At 42.2% G+C, this 16,105-nt stretch overlaps 1 protein-coding gene across 1 annotated transcript in view; it reads left to right on the top strand.

Moving 5' to 3' along the window:
* Positions 1-16,105, top strand: part of ITGB5 (integrin subunit beta 5) — a 78,950-nt gene that overhangs the window by 11,953 nt on the left and 50,892 nt on the right. Inside the window, exons 2-3 of the mRNA XM_081871487.1 lie at positions 2,225-2,310; positions 12,930-13,134. Coding sequence (XP_081727613.1) covers positions 2,225-2,310; positions 12,930-13,134 — 291 coding nt within the window. The remainder of the gene's footprint in view (positions 1-2,224; positions 2,311-12,929; positions 13,135-16,105) is intronic.

The following is a 16,105-nucleotide window of genomic DNA, read 5'->3' as shown; positions in this document are numbered from 1 at the left end:
TCGGTCAGTCAGCCAGTTACAAATCCACTGAGTGGTAGCATAGTCAAGTCCGCATTTTACCAGCTTCTTTACAAGAATATCATGGGGCACCTTGTCAAATGCCTTGCTGAAATCAAGGTAGGCTACATCCACTGCATTCCCTTCATCTACCAGGGTTGTAATTCTGTCAAAAAACGAGATCAGGTTAGTCTGACATGACTTATTTTTCAGAAATCCATGCTGACTATTGGTGATCAGCATGGATTTCTGAAAAATAAGTCATGTCAGACTAACCTGATCTCATTTTTTGAAAGAATTACAAGCCTGGTAGATGAAGATGTATGTATGTGGCTTGTCTGATTATGGGGGTGTGTATTATTTCTGCGCATATACACACTGACTTTTGTGTTTTATTGGCTATTGTCCAGGATAAACAAACTGCCCTGCATAACATGGATATCCGGTGGAAATTATTATATTATACTTTAAAAGAATAAATAGGTCACAGCGATGAAATGAGATAGTTATGTAACCTGCATGTGTGTTCAGACACATAATTAAATGCCATGTTATTAAAAGGTCAAGTTCAGATCAGTGCAGTTTACTCAGTTCAACCAGAATCCATTCGGATCTTAAATAGTCTTAAAATGAGGGATGCCTGTGATTTCCCCTTTTTAAAAGCAAGTCAATTGACTGCCACAAGTTCTCGTATTCCAGAGAATAACCTAGACATATTTTATTTAAATAGAGTTCCATAATTTTTCCAGACAAACTTTTGCCCACAGTTAGATTTCTAAAATTCCATTGAGTATGCACAGCCACAGAAAAATACTGTAATTTACACAGCACTTTCAGCGTGCTAACTCACCAATGTTTTTACCACATTGCAAGCATGGTGGGGAAAATTCAAAGCATCTGGTTGCCATGTGCCTAGAAAGTTTGTGCTGGTGCTTAGGAATTTGAAATATTTGCTAGAAAGGTGCCTAGGATTTTTCTTCTCTCAAATACTGGCCTGTTGCTTACAGTGTAAGATGCATCTTTTTACTCTGTCACGCCTCCTGTACCTGTCTCTTAACATCTGTGCAACTAGCAGAAATAAACACTTTCCCTTATCATCCCATCTCCATGCCATGAATGGGAAAGTTATAGCTGTTGACTTTTCGTCTCTCATGTTGCTGTTTAAATGAGCCCTGCTATAAAAATTCTGGGTACTGGTAGTAGATAGGAATATCACTTTGTCAGAGGATTCTTGTCCAAACACATAGGAAGGTAATACAGTGGTACCTCGGGTTACATATGCTTCAGGTTACATACACTTTAGGTTACAGACTCCGCTAACCCAGAAATAGTACCTCGAGTTAAGAACTTTGCTTCAGGATGAGAACAGAAATTGTGCTCCAGGGGCGTGGCAGCAGCAGGAGGTCCCATTAGCTAAAGTGGTGCTTCAGGTTAAGAACAGTTTCAGGTTAAGAACGGACCTCCGGAACGAATTAAGTACTTAACCCGAGGTACCACTGTATGGTTGGGCTGAAAAAGACACACCCCTAAACTTTGAGGCTTCAGTACAGTGGAATACTTTGGTGAGACTATCTCAAAGTGCACGGTGTGGCTTTTAAAATAACCCTCATTTTAAAACAACCCTTATTTTATTTATTAAGTTTATATCCCATCCTTTTTCCCAAAGGCGCCCAGAGTGGCAAGTCTTAGCTCCAAGCATTGAAAATGTTAAGTCATTCAAATGCTGACTGACTGCCTATAGAAACATTAATTCCTAGCACTAACATAGCATGTTTTTAGCTAAATATGGGAGTTTTTGATAACTTGCTAGACAAGGGCTGTTTATTTAAACTTTTCTAAGTAGAAAACAAGCAATTACCTCATTTTTATAAAGCAACAAATGCAGGCTTTTTGGGGGGAGTAAAGTCATCACACATCAAGAGAAAGATATTCCTAAAGGGTTGTCTCTAATAAAGTCATACTTAGAGTACACTCACTGAAATCTTGGTAGTTAAATTAGTCATGGCCATTGATTTCAGTGCGTCTGCTGACTGCAATCCTGTCCGGGTCTACTCAAGACGTGAGTTCTGTTGAATTCAATGGGGCTTAGTCCCCCAGTGGGGTTAGGAGTGCAGCCTTAGTTTTGTTTCTGATCTGCCATATTTATTCTGGTGTGAATAGTAACAAGCACCCTGTTATTTCTCATGGGGTATTTTTTTGGTCAATTTCTCTGGTTGCTCTCTTAAAGGTCTCAATATTTGCACAAGTGGCAGTGCTACCTCCTGTGAAGAATGTTTGCTTGTTCATCCCGAGTGTGCTTGGTGCTATAAAGAGGTGAGTTGTCACTTTTCTTTGGTCCTTCTTACTTTAAAAATAGCTTTGTATATTTGCAGTCTAGAATCCTCTACCTCAGGTGTTTTTTTGTACAAGGCAGACTGGTCAACAGATTACTTCCTTAGTCCCTGTATTAAATCATAAACAACACCAAGGGTGCGATGCCAAGCCTCTGCCCAAAATCTCTACTCCTCCGTTTTAATTCTAGCCTGAAGAGGAGTTCTGTGTAACTCAAATGTTCACATGTTTTATTGTGAACCTTGCTGTTAAATAAGTTTGTAATTACCTATATAATAACACTTAATTGACTATTTGAGGCAATGGTATCAGGAAGTTGCATTTTTTCTTTCCCACCCATTTGCAAAATAAAAATAAAAATGCATCAGTAATATGTAGTCCAAGAAAAAAAAAATGGTTGATAACCAACATTAGTCATAGTAGACCCACTGAAATCAATGGGCTTAAGTCTATTGATTTTAATGGGCCAACTCTTTTAAGATTAGTTAATATTAATATTTCAATTAATATTAACTTAAGTATACATGCTTAAGTGCAGTGGTTTTCTTTATAATATCCTCTCATGAATTATCATAAGTTAGAATGATCATGTTTATCATTTTTTATCCTTTATATAAAAAAGAAAATTTCTAAAGAATAGAGCTTTTGCATAATTATGGCATAAACATCCTCCTTTTGTGGCAACTCTTCTGTAATACTGGGGCTGCTGAACCTGATGTGACTTAAATGCACATGATTAATGTGGGCCTAGGCTTGCAGTCGCTGTGATCTGAAGTGGAACCCTGGTAGCTGTTGAAGTCACTTTGGTGTAACGGACTTCCCTGCCCACTTAAAATGTGCCTTGGATTGTGGGTATCATGCTGTATATGCAACCTGACTTTATACATTTGGAAAATGGCCTGATGTTTTCATTGCAATGTCTTATATGCTGTCTGTCAGGTAACTGCCATCAGCTCAGAGGCAAGAGGTGGAAGGGCAGTTGGGTTACAGGGAGCCTTCAAAGATCTTGAGGAGCAGCACTTCCTCCGTGGAGGAGGGAAGCCCCGCCTCCAGTGGGGAAGGGAAGCAGGGCTCGGAGGATGCAAGGGAGAGGCACAGCACCTGGCCTGAGCCAAGCGGGGGGGGGGAGGCGGGTCCCCCTTTGCCCACGCCTTCTCTGTGCAGTCGGTTTACGTGCAGAGAGGGGAGGCGTAGGATGGCGGTCAAAAGACTACTCTGCTGGGGAAAGTTTAAGGACCACCCACTCCCAGATTCTGCTAGTGACTGAGCAAGACATGGAATTGAGACGTTCTGCACTGTGAATGTTTTGCACCGATAATAAGGCCTTGAAAAGACCAGTGGGGGTCTTGCCTGTTTGCTCTCGAGCAACCACGCCAACCTAACACTGTCCCTCAAAAGTTACTTCTGTTGCCACATTTGGACAATGTGCATTCAGTCAGGGCCACTGCTGTTTCCACTGTTTGGGTCCATCTGCATTCTCCTAGTGGGGTTTTGGTGCTTCAGGGAGACCAGCAACTGCAGTTTCTCCATCCTATTTCCACCTGTAGGGGGGCCTCTTCTTATTCTGTTCTCCCTACAGAAGTTCCACTACAGCAGGGGTTGGCAGCCTGTGGCCCATGGGCCACAAGCGGCCCATGGGGGTTGTTTAAACGGCCCACAAGCCGTCCCCAAACTAAGCCATCTGCTCGGGGAGCCCCTGCGTGCTGCGCTAAACCAGCACAGCGTGGAGTGGGGACTCGCTTCTGCAGCGTCAGAAATTGCGTCTGCGCAGACGCGATCCGACCCACAGAGCAATTTCGGCGGGAGTGAACCAGCCCAGGTGAGGTAAACCTTGCCGCCCCCTGCACTACAGTGATAATCGTGCTTCAGGGCGGGGGGCCACTAGGGGGCACATTGGAAGATGGCCGACAATACCATCTCTCCGACCCACACAGGGTAATTAAGAGGCTGTTATGGGAGTAGGCAGCCTCCCTGGTTGCCCCAAGGAAATGGGGAACACTGCCCTTGCCTGCTGTGCCCATATATCACCCCCTAATTTGATAGAAGGGGGTGAGGGCCCTAGACAGAATGGAAAACGTCTGGATATGGCTACTGGATAAAAAATAATAATATCCATGCAGGATTACAAACTGTTCTAACCAGCTTGCGGAGATTATCAGAGGTCACAAAGAGAAAGGAAAAATATATGAAAATAACAACAAGAGATGTGGAAAAACAGTAAGAAAGGACTGGATAGTACTGTGAACATCATAAGATTAGATTTGTGGACATTAAAACAGCAGTAAGAAGCAAGAGGTTGATTGGATCCCCTTTGAAACTTGAAATATGGGTACCCCCAACAAAAATTTAAAATTCGGCTGTGTAATTTGGTTTGATGTGATGTGATTGGTCGGTTAATAAAAAATTATTCTTTAAAAAAAAAAATCATGCTTCAGGGCAATAGAAATGGAAATACTGGGGCATGCCAGAATGGGGGAATTGGCTCTTGTATATACTTAGGCTCACTTCCTTGGAGACCTGCCAAGGCTAATGTTGTGGGACTCTCTGGAGGAGATTTTGGGGGGCATGGGGAGAAGAGAGGAAACATCAGTCCTGTTGCACCAGTAGAAATACTTTAGAGGATGCAACCTGTAAGAAGCGAGTTTCAATTTAAGCACAGTAATAGGATAACACTTAAGTTGGTCATCTGAGGTCAGAAGTGCCAGAGTACTGTTGCCTGTAGGGATGGGAAAAAATCACTCTTGTTACATTTATACATCCAGCCAGGAGGATAATGGTGTTTAGTTCTTCATATGCTCAGCCTCTTGTACAAAGAGTGCATATGCATAGGGGAAGGGTTACTCTCCACCCCCCCCCCTCAATGCCTCAGAGACATCTTGTATGCATCTGTAAGAAGTGTGTTTCTGCCAAGTGTATAAGTGGTGGTGACATCAGAAAGAAAAAATATTGCTTGGGAAGCTGTGGTGTTGGGCTAGAATTGTTTTATTTTCTTGGCACAAAAGGGCTGTTTTTTGAGTGGCTCTGCCAACAGAAATGTTTATCCGGGAGTTGTTGTGACCGCTAGTTATAGGTCATCCTTCACCAGTAGCTGCTGATGCTGCATTATCAAATCAATTATTTGGTTTAGATTCCCGCCCCCCCCCCAAATTTGACTGGAGAGCAAAGAGGTGAAAAGGGGCTGTTTGCAGACAATAATTCCTGAAGGCCACAATAGCTCTTAGTTTAAATTATCTGCCTTTAATTGTGCCACTGCCCTTAAGGAAAAGGTTTTCAATGTTTAGTGAAAAAAGTTGACATTGATATTCTAACAGTACAGAGTTGTAGCAGACCTTTTAAGTGTCTTTGTTTCTTCCCTACTTTGTATAAAAGTTCCCACTTTAAGTGGGGGGGGGGGACCCTAGCCAGGAAAATTTTTATTTAGAGTTACGAAAACCTTGTTAGCCAAGGAAAAAGTTTAGGGTTTATTGGGTCGGATTAAACTAATTTGGTGTGCTAGTGGAAGACAGCACAAGGGCTCCTGTTAGTGCAGTTGAACTCCCCCCCCCGGCCAAATCCTCCCCATACATCTCCAGAAAACCCCTCCCAGAGAACCCCAGAGCAGCATGCTTTTTGGGGAGGGGGGAAGAGGGGAGATAGTTCCACGGGGCAAGCTAAAATGCTTGCACTTACTGAATGATAGTACAGTGGTACCTCGGGATGCGAACGGGATCTGTTCTGGAGCCCCGTTCGCATCCTGAAGTGAACGCAACCCGCGTGCGCGGGTCGCATTTCGCTGCTTCTATGCATGCGTGCGACGTCATTTTGACCGTCTGCGCATGCGCGTGCGGTGAAACCCGGAAGTAACGCACTCCGTTACTTCCGGGTTGCTGTGGAGCGCAACCCAAAAATACTTAACTTGAAGCACATTTATCCCAAGGTATGACTGTATTGAATTCCAGACCTTGGTTCCAAGTTTATGGGGCTCCGGGATTACTAAGGGTTACAACCAAAGCTGCCAGTCCTGTTATCAGAAGGGCCTTTGCAGTAATGGAGATCAATTTCTGAAAGTTGCGCAAGAGAAGGATCCAGTGCAACAGCCCCACTGGCGGAACCATTTCACAAGAACTCACTAGTGCATACACATTTGTCTGCTTGTGGAACCTCTCGGGCAAGAGGATCTGTTTGAGAAAGGCAGCCCGCTAGCAGAGCAAATTTGAGTTCCAACTCTTTAACTTCATTGAATGCAACCATTAAGCATCAGCCTTGCAGACACTTATTCTGGGAGGAACCTCAATGAAAACAATGGAACCAGTGTGGTGTGTCGGTTAGAGTATAATACTAAGGGCTCACCCAGACTTATCCTGTGCCTGGAAAGCATGGATTTGAGTGGTTTTCTGCATGTCCTATGCTTTCTAGGAACAGATCTGTACTGTTTTGCCCTTGTTCCACTGATTTCCACCAAAAATCCCACACTTTAGTGATAAATTGGAGCAGACGTCAATCCAGAGAAAACCCGAAGACGTTCTCTCTGATTCAGAGGTAGAGTTTGGGTTTTCCCTGGGGGAAAGTGGTGGGGCAAGTCTGGGTAAGCCTTAAGACCTGGGAGACGATGGTTCTAGTCCCCACTCAGTCATTAAGCTCACTGGGTGACCTTGGGTCAGTCACTGTCTCTCAGCCTTACAGGTTTGCAGTGAGGACAAAATGGAGAAGGGGGGAAAGCATGTGCCCCACTCTGAGCTCCTTGGAGGAATGGTGTGGTATAAATCCAATTTTTAATAATGCGCACATTTCTGAATATAGGATTGCACCATGAGTGCAAATATTACATTGTAGTCCGCAGGCAGAATTCTATTTTCATATTTACTTTCCCTGTCCTGAGAAGTGTGGAAAATCTGTCTGCCTAATTGAATGTTAATAAATTCAGTTTTGTGCTGCTGTTCTTTGAGTATCCTAAATTGCATGTTTGGAAGTGGCAGAACCTCAGCAAGATATTCAAATTCACCCTGACCCCCCCCCCCCAAATTCCAGTGGCAAGTCTAACAGGGCCTCTCTTTTCTGAGGAATTTCCAAAGCTAGGTTTTTAAGACTTGCGGTTCTCCACAGATCACTGTGCCCTTTAATCTGTTTTTCAGGAATAATGACATTTTGATTTTGCAGGAGAAAAGAACAATTATTAGCCCTGAGTTTGGTGCAATATATCTTAGATCAGGCTTCCCCAACCTAGTGTTGTCCATATGTTTTGGGTGACAACTGCCATTCGCCCCAACAGCATAACCGATTGGAGTCCAACACTTTCTGGAGGTACCAAGTTGGGTACACCTGGCCTGGACCTTGCTGAATTACTAAACCCCTGGACCTTTTTACTTACCAGCCGCAGTAGTTTCAATTGAGACTTCGGTATTAGTTTTGTTCTAAACAAACACCGCAGGTTTAAGCAACATGTAAATGAATAACAAAAGACGGACTTCCTTAAATTCTTAAAAATGGTGGACCATGGTCTTATGAAGCCTGCAATAGATTATACTGGCATGATCTTTTTTTCATAAAGTCAGAGAGCTAGATGGAAGCATAATAGAAGCATGTTTCACCTGAAATCCTTGGACAGAATATTTCTGGAGGCATTTTGTTTCTGAGTTGAAAGCTTCCATTAAACTTCTATTTTCAGAAGAAGAAAAAGTAGTTGTAGTACTGTATGTGGAAATAACGTGCTCCTGGTATGTATTTGCCTTGAGGCTGAGGCGTGAAAGAGGCAAGATATTGCAGGAGAAATGGCAAAAATTAAAAGAGGATCACTGAGTGTTTATTTTTATTATTATAGGTGTTGCAGAGTAGTGAGCAAAAAGAGAGGGAGTTATTGGCATGCTAAGCAGAAAATATCAGAGAACGAGTTATTTTTTTCTAGATAGATAAGATGTAAAGGAATAAGGAAAAAAATTGGCAGTATTTTCTTATAACCTGGTTTGCATAAGGTAATGAACTTCTAGCTCTCATTATGGGTTAGCTTCAGTGTGCTTTAGCCAAAATTTTCGAAGCCTCTAATGTCTTCCTCTTTGAAAAGAAAAAAGGAGGGTGTGGTTTGTCTATATTTCTGGTTCTGCAATTTTTAAAAAATGCTTGTACTTTATTGTGGTCTGTAGAATGTAATCTGTACTCAAAGATTTATCAGATAATGTGTATTCTGTAATTGGTGCCAAAAACATGTGGAGTTTTACAGCTGGGGGAGTATTACAGATGCAGGAGAGAGATAACTGACTGGGGATGTCTGTTTTGTTTTTGTTTTACAAAAACCCTTTACTGTACTGTTGGACAAGGTGGGCAAATCTGTCAATTTCAGTTTCTCATTAAAGAAAACAACTCTTAAGTTCACTTCTCCACATTTCCTCGTTAGTTTGCTTTTTTTTAAGAAGACTCCTTGTAAAAATTCATTGGCTCTTCAGTACAAAATTGTATTCATACATATTTTTGCAAATCAAACCTGCCTTGTGTGATGCGTTTTTAAGTTATTTTCATCAGTACATTTATATATATTTTTGGCACAAAACACAAACTGAATCAAAAATCGAATTTCTCCTCTATCTTTAGCTGTTATTAACAATTTTATACAGCATTTACATGATATCCACACTCACTTTGAGCCTCAAAACGAGATGGAAGAAAAAACACATTTGTTTAAAAAATAAACCCCAAGGATGCCTGGGTAGCTCTTAGTGCAGAGGAAAAATACAGAAGAACAAAGCACAGATCACTGAAATAGTTCGTGCAGAATAATCTTTCAGAGTGTACCAGGCTGGTAGCATGCAGGAGGTTGGTTTTTTTTTTAGAAAAACAAAAGAGTAGATACATGAGAGAACTGAAATGTATTGTACAGAGGTGAATTTTATTCTAGTGCCTCTGCAAGCTCCTCTGTTTCTTTTTTTGCATTTGCTTGTAGAGAAATAGGGCTCATCCCACCTTTATTTAGTTCAAAACGTTTATATGCTGCCTATCCAAATGAAAAGTCCACCATGGAGGCTTACATATTAAATAAAAGAGTACATGCCCACCTGTTGAAGTATCATTGGCAAAGGGGTGGTGGAAGATAGCAATCTGGGCAGCTGAGGTAAAACGGCCCTGCACCCCTGGAGTAAGGTGTTCCAAAGGCATGGGGCCACCATAGAACAAGCCCTCTTGTGCCTGCCAATCTCATTGGTTAGTTGGCGGGCAAACAAAGAGGACCTGTGATGCAGATCTTGGAGGGCATGCAAGACAACATGGGTGTAGACAGTCCTTCAGATATCTTGGACCTATTTCTTTCAGGCTTTAAAGCTTAAAGCTAGCACCTTAAATTAGGTCCAGAAATGCAGCCACGTACCCACCTGTCCAGTACAGTAGTACCTTGGGTTAAGTACTTAATTCGTTCCGGAGGTCTGTACTTAACCTGAAACTGTTCTTAACCTGAAGCACTACTTTAGCTAATGGGGCCTCCCGTTGCTGCCACACCACCGGAGCACAATTTCTGTTCTCATCCTGAAGCAAAGTTCTTAACCCGAGGTAATATTTCTGGGTTAGCGGAGTCTGTAACCTGAAGCGTATGTAACCTGAGGTACCACTGTACTCTAGTGTTTTGGATTTTATACCAGCTGAGGCTTCCAAGCAGTCTTTAAAGGCAGCCCCATGTAAAGCGCGTTACAGTAGTCAAGCCAGTACATGACCAGGACACAGATTACTGTGGGTAGGCCAGATCTCTTCATATAGGGTGTACCAGCCAAAACTGGTAAAACAAACTCCTGACTATTGATATCTGACTGGGGAAGCACACAAAAATGCTTTCCTGCCATCCCATAGATGCCTGAGATATAGGCATGCATTCCTTACAAATTTTGTTTAATTTATATTGCTTTTAATGGATTTGTATGCTTTGGCCAGAAGCCCTGCATGCAGCTCATCCTGTGTTGACGAAGAACATTTCCACGTGTCGGAAGCAACTAAGAGATTATTGGCAGTGCAGTCCACTATATTAGCCTTCCCCTACCTGGTACCCTGCAGAGGTTTTGTACCAGTCACAACCACTATGGCTGTGCTGACTGGGAACGATGGGAGTTGTAGTCCAAAAACATCTGGAATGTGCTTGATGGGCAATGCCTCTATACTTGTTTCTTTAGAAGCCTCAGAAGTTAGTCTTCCTGTATAAATTTGTACTGGATTACTCTTCAGCCATAAGGGTCCTACTCTACCCCACCCCACTCTGAATTTAAGGTAGAATGGGCAAAGTATATTGCCCCCTAGGTGTATCCCATCATGTTATCTGGTCAAATGTACTCTTAAGGTTGTTTTGTGTATAGCTAGAGATGTTGGTGGCGCTGTGGGTTAAACCACAGAGCCTAGGACTTGCCGATCAGAAGGTTGGCGGTTTGAATCCCCGCGACGGGGTGAGCTCCTGTTGTTCGGTCCCTGCTCCTGCCAACCTAGCAGTTCGAAAGCATGTCAAAGTGCAAGTAGAGAAATAGGTACCACTTCAGTGGGAAGGTAAATGGTGTTTTCTTGTGCTGCTCTGGTTCGCCAGAAGCTGCTTAGTCATGCTGGCCACATGACCCGGAAGCTGTATGCCGGCTCCCTCGGCCAATAAAGCGAGATGAGCGCCGCAACCCCAGAGTCGGCCATGACTGGACCTAATGGTCAGGGGCCCCTTTACCCTTTACCTAGAGATGTTGGACAAAATAAACGAGCAACAATAGAGTGGTTCAACCCAGATGCAGGTTTATTGCCTGGTAAGAACTGGGCCTCTGGTCTTTGCTGAGCATGACCTGATTTCCGGCTTGACCTTTCTTCTAACTAGTCCTTTAAAAAATCTCTGCCAAGAATTGTGCAATTGCATACTTGTGATTGTGCTTGCTTGCAAATTTACTTATTCTGTTTTTTATGACACAGGCTTAGCTAGTGATTTGTGCATAGAAAGTTCAAATGAGGAAACTTTTTTAAAAAAATCGTTGCGAAGTAGATAATGGGTATGTGTAGCAATAAGAAAGCCACAACTAGGTCAATATATACTTTGCCGATTTTGCAGTTTCAATCAAAAACTCCTTGCATTTGTAACTTGATAATTTGGAGGGATTTTTCTCTCTCTCCTCAAATTGGTGAAGAGTTTTCAACATCAAATATGCATGTGTGTGCCCACAAAAATGGTTTACGTGCTTTTGTTTTTTATTTTTGAGGGTTTTTATTATAAGACTAGAATATCACTGTTTGGAATGAGGCAAGATTTACATTTCACATACCAAATATAACTTCTGGCCAAAGATCTCTTATTTCATTTTGACAAGAACTTGGATTCCTATGAAAGCTCCTGAATAGCAACATGGACTGTTTAAATAAACTCTAATATTTTTAAATGTTTCAAAAAATGTTAAAAGAGCAGCACTTCTGGGGTTAAAGCCCATTGGGGAGGGGGGAACCTTTGTGAGCCAGAATCTCAGCACATTCTATGGCCTTGGGTACTAAGCCTTAATATCATCAGCTCCTTGTTTGTAATACGAGATAATGATGGTCTGCTTTGCCGGATTACAAAGATACTGGCTGTGAAAAACTTTGAGTACCTAAAGAAAGCACTGTATAACTACTATTATGACTGCTATTAAACATGCAAAGGCAAAGAAACCGGTAGAAATTTGACAAGTAGTAGCCAAGTTGTTAATGCACTTGCCTGCAATTGGAGTCAATACAGGAAGATATCTTACAAGTGAGCCAGACTACTGGTCCATCTATCCTGGTATTATCTACTTGACAAAGGTTCTCCAAGGGCTTTCTCCAGCCCTGATTCCTGAGATCCCTTTAAATGATTAGTGTTCCTTAGTCCAATGGATATTCCTCCGCCAACACCAACATTCCTTTGGGAACAACAAGTTTGAATCGTCCATAGTGGTGAAAGGTTTGGGTCTGAAGCAAGAGAGTAACCATTGGTTTGTCATTCAACTGCTCTGATCTCTTTCCATAATTGCAGAAATCTAAATAGTGGTGGTTTGTAGATTAAAAAATGACTCACTGATTTTCCTGCCTACCTCGGCTTGCATTGTTTCTAATGCTTTAGTTTCCATTATCCTGACATGTCTGTAGAAACACACATGTGTATGTTCAAATCTGAAGAAATCCTGCCTTTCCCTGAGGCTATGGTATTTAGGTGATACTGTAAGCATTTAAAAAGGGTTTGCCTGTAAGAACACCCCCCTCCCCCCCAGTTTTGTTTAACATTTACCTTGATGAGTTCTGGGAAACTTAGATGTTTGCTCACTATTCATAACAATTGGTCTGGCCAAATAAGAATATTTCCCTGTTATGGATTTTGGACTTGTAGGTCTTCATTAAACTTGAACCATGGCAAACTGGAATCAGATTCCTGGTGGCTGATGAATGTTACTGGCTGACCTTGAACCAGTCAAATTCTCTCAGCCCAACCTAACTCATGGGTTGATTGTAAGTTAAAATGGAATAACCCCAAAGGTTGTTTTTATGAGCTTTCTGTGGGATTTACAGGATGAAAATTCCAATAATAAAAAATGTCTTCCCAGGTAGCTCTCTGTTGAATCATTACAATCCTTTGGGCAAACTGATTTTCTCACGCTGCATACTTCAATTTTGTTTCCTCGCAGGAATTTGGCAGCAAAAAATCCATCACTTCGAGGTGTGACTTCACCGAAAATCTAATAGCCAATGGTTGTGCGGGGCACTTTGAGAGTACAAAAAGCAGCATTAAAATAGTGAAGAACCTTCCTTTGAGCAGCAAGGGCTCTAGTGTGGCCAGTTCGGATGTTATCCAGATAATGCCACAAAAGATCTCACTAAATCTACGGCCTGGTAAGTTAGCACCAAATGTCTGTAACCTGTATCGTTAATTTGCAAGCAACCTGGACACTATGGCAGGGAGCCAGTGTGGTGCCTTCCAGCTCCCATTAGCCCCCGCCAGCATGACTTATGTTTAAGGATAATGGGCACTGCAGTTCAACAAAAGTTGGAGGACACAATGTTGGCTTCCTCTGCTCTATGGGTTGGCTCACACGCAATACCAAACCATGGTTTGGAGATATGGGAGTAAGTCCTATGCCTGCTGTTCCTGTTCCCCTGCTTTCTACTCATACAATCCAATTTTTTAGTTAGTTGCTGGGTTTATTTATTTATTTTTGTTTATATATATTTACAGCATTTCTGTACCACCATATAATAACATACCAAGGGCTGCAACAAACCATAGTTTACCATTGCCTCAGGACCCTGTAATACATAATTGTAAGTAGGGATCAGACTCTGGGTTACAGGCATGCCACAATATTGAGAAGATCTCTAATAGTCAAACCGCCCTTGTTTCCTCCCCTTCCTTTCTTGGAAATGAGCCTTCCCCAGCCCTGATGCACAACTGGATGCACAACTGGAGGGCATGAGGTTGGGGAAGTGTGTTGTTGACTGAGAAACTCGCCCACGCTTCTGCTTGCCCCACTACTTTTCCATGAGAAAACCTGCTGCTTAGCACTGACTCAGAACAAATGTCAATTGGTTTTTCTGTGGCTTGATGTTTCTTCTGATTCGGCAGTAAACAACAGGTTTTCCTGGGGAAAAGGGGTGGAACAAACGAAGAGCTGCTTGGACCCGTGCTTTCGAGACATGGGGCAAATGGAAGTGTGGGCACGCACTGGGTTCTCAATCATTAAAGTTTTATGAAACTGTGTTCCCATTTCCCCTTGAAATCCACCAGCTACTCGTCTTCAGAAATTATTCCCATTGTATTATCTCTTGTCTTAACATGGTTAAGTGACTCACAGTCATCCCACCTTCCCTGTAAAGACAAGATGAGCTTTGACTGCACTGACTCGAGAGATGAACTTTTGATCCAAGAAGCTAGAGTTTACCATATTATTAGCTTTCTGCCAAGATGAAAAAATAAAATGGAAAAATCAAGAATCTTGTTGTGGAAATAGTTTTGCAGAAAAGAGGCATTCATACAGTTTCAACGTTTGTGCGAAAATATTTAGCCTTTGATATTTGGTTGTTTTGTTTTCTAAAAAGGCCCTTTGTATTGAAGCTAAAGGCCATTATGAAAGACAGATTCACTAAACAATTGTGTACGTGCCTGGAATGTCTGTGTTGTGTTGTAGTCCAGGCAAACTGCAAATAGAGGAAATGTTTCCCTTTCCATTCCTATCCTCTGATAAGGAAAAGGTTTATTTGTTAACAATAAGGATTTTTGTGTGTGTTTTTTTACTAATAATAAGGCTCTAGTATTCCTCTGATGAGAGCCTCAAGTTCATAAGGAATTCATATTCCCCACACACTTAAAACTCACGAATTTTCCCGACATTAAAATTAATCACAGCACAAAACAAGAAAGTTCCATCACCCAAAGTGGAAACGCCTGTTAGTTTCACATAAATAGAGAGGCAACTACAGTGGTGCCTCGCAAGACAAAATTAATCCGTTCCGCGAGTCTCTTCATCTAGCGGTTTTTTCGTCTTGCGAAGCAAGCCCATTGACGGCTTAGCGGCTTAGCTCTATTAGCGGCATAGCGGCTTTTAGCGGCTTAGCGGATCAGCTGATAAGCGGCTTAGCGGCTTAGAAAAAGGGGGGGAGGAGGAAAAAAACCCCCGCAGGAACTCGCAAGACATTTTCGTCTTGCGAAGCAAGCCCATAGGAAATTCGTTTTGTGAAGCACCTCCAAAACGGAAAACTCTTTCGTCTAGCGGGTTTTCCGTCTTGTGAGGTGTTCGTCTTGCGGGGCACCACTGTATTGAAATTTGGTTACTGAGCATTCTAGCTTGCAAAAGCCACCCTGAAAAATGGTTTTAATCTCCTCCTTCCAAAATTGCTGTCATTGTGCTCATTAATGGATCTCATGTAACAGCTCTGTAGTGTTCTCATCGTGCACTTGATGGAAAGCAAAGTTGACATGGTTTCATGCTGGTGAAGCTGATAGGATGTTGACTCCCAGCAATGTCTGTTCCCTTTCTCTGGACCGGATAGAGCAGTATTCTCAGTGTAGACCCTACTCTGACTGCCAGTAGCTCCCAGCAGAGATCTTTCCTGCTCCACTACTTGAAAAAAATTAAACTAGAGATTGCTTTTTGAGAAGCTTTCTGTATGCAAAGTGTATTCGGTACCACTGAGCTTTGGGTGCATACCTTTTAATGGCTACGGTTTCTTGTAAGCTGTTCTCCCCAATGCAAATCCATTAATATAGCTGCCGCTGCTAAATGAGACGCGGCAACAGATACACAAAACTGTATCCATGACCCTGCTTCTGTTTTGGACATCAGGTAGGCTGATCTAATTGATCTATGCAAATCCAGAGTGGATGCAGCTAGGAGCTGGTAATATATACAAGCCTAATACTGTAATGTGAATGTTGATTTTAAAGCTTTCTATTGATTGAAAGTTCACATTTGATTCAGGGCAAGTTCACACATTCAGAATCTCCCTCCATGTGACGCATTCCAATTGTCCTGGAGAGAATGCGTTTGCAAAGAGAAAATAGTTGCTGAATGGGAACAAGGCTCCCTTGTTTGCTAGCAGTTGCAGGGTGGAAAAAAGCTTTGCTAGAGCTGAGCCATCTGTCACATCAATCACTTCAGCAACAGTGAATCTTTAGGTTGCAGGTGAAATTCTTACTTTGGCAAGGGTGGGGGAAGCAAATCCTCTTTCAGAGTGTAATAAAATGAAATTACAGGGGCTGTAAAAGCAGTGGTAACAAAATGTGAAAAGTGTAGAAAAAATATGTACACAGGAAAAGCACTTCTGTTTGTTTGTGTATATAAACTTTGCACATAACTTCACGGGGTTA

This window comes from Podarcis erhardii (genome assembly GCF_964252035.2).
Source record: "Podarcis erhardii genome assembly, chromosome: 1".
Classification (NCBI taxonomy): domain Eukaryota; kingdom Metazoa; phylum Chordata; class Lepidosauria; order Squamata; family Lacertidae; genus Podarcis; species Podarcis erhardii.
This window is presented reverse-complemented; position numbering and strand designations above follow the sequence as displayed.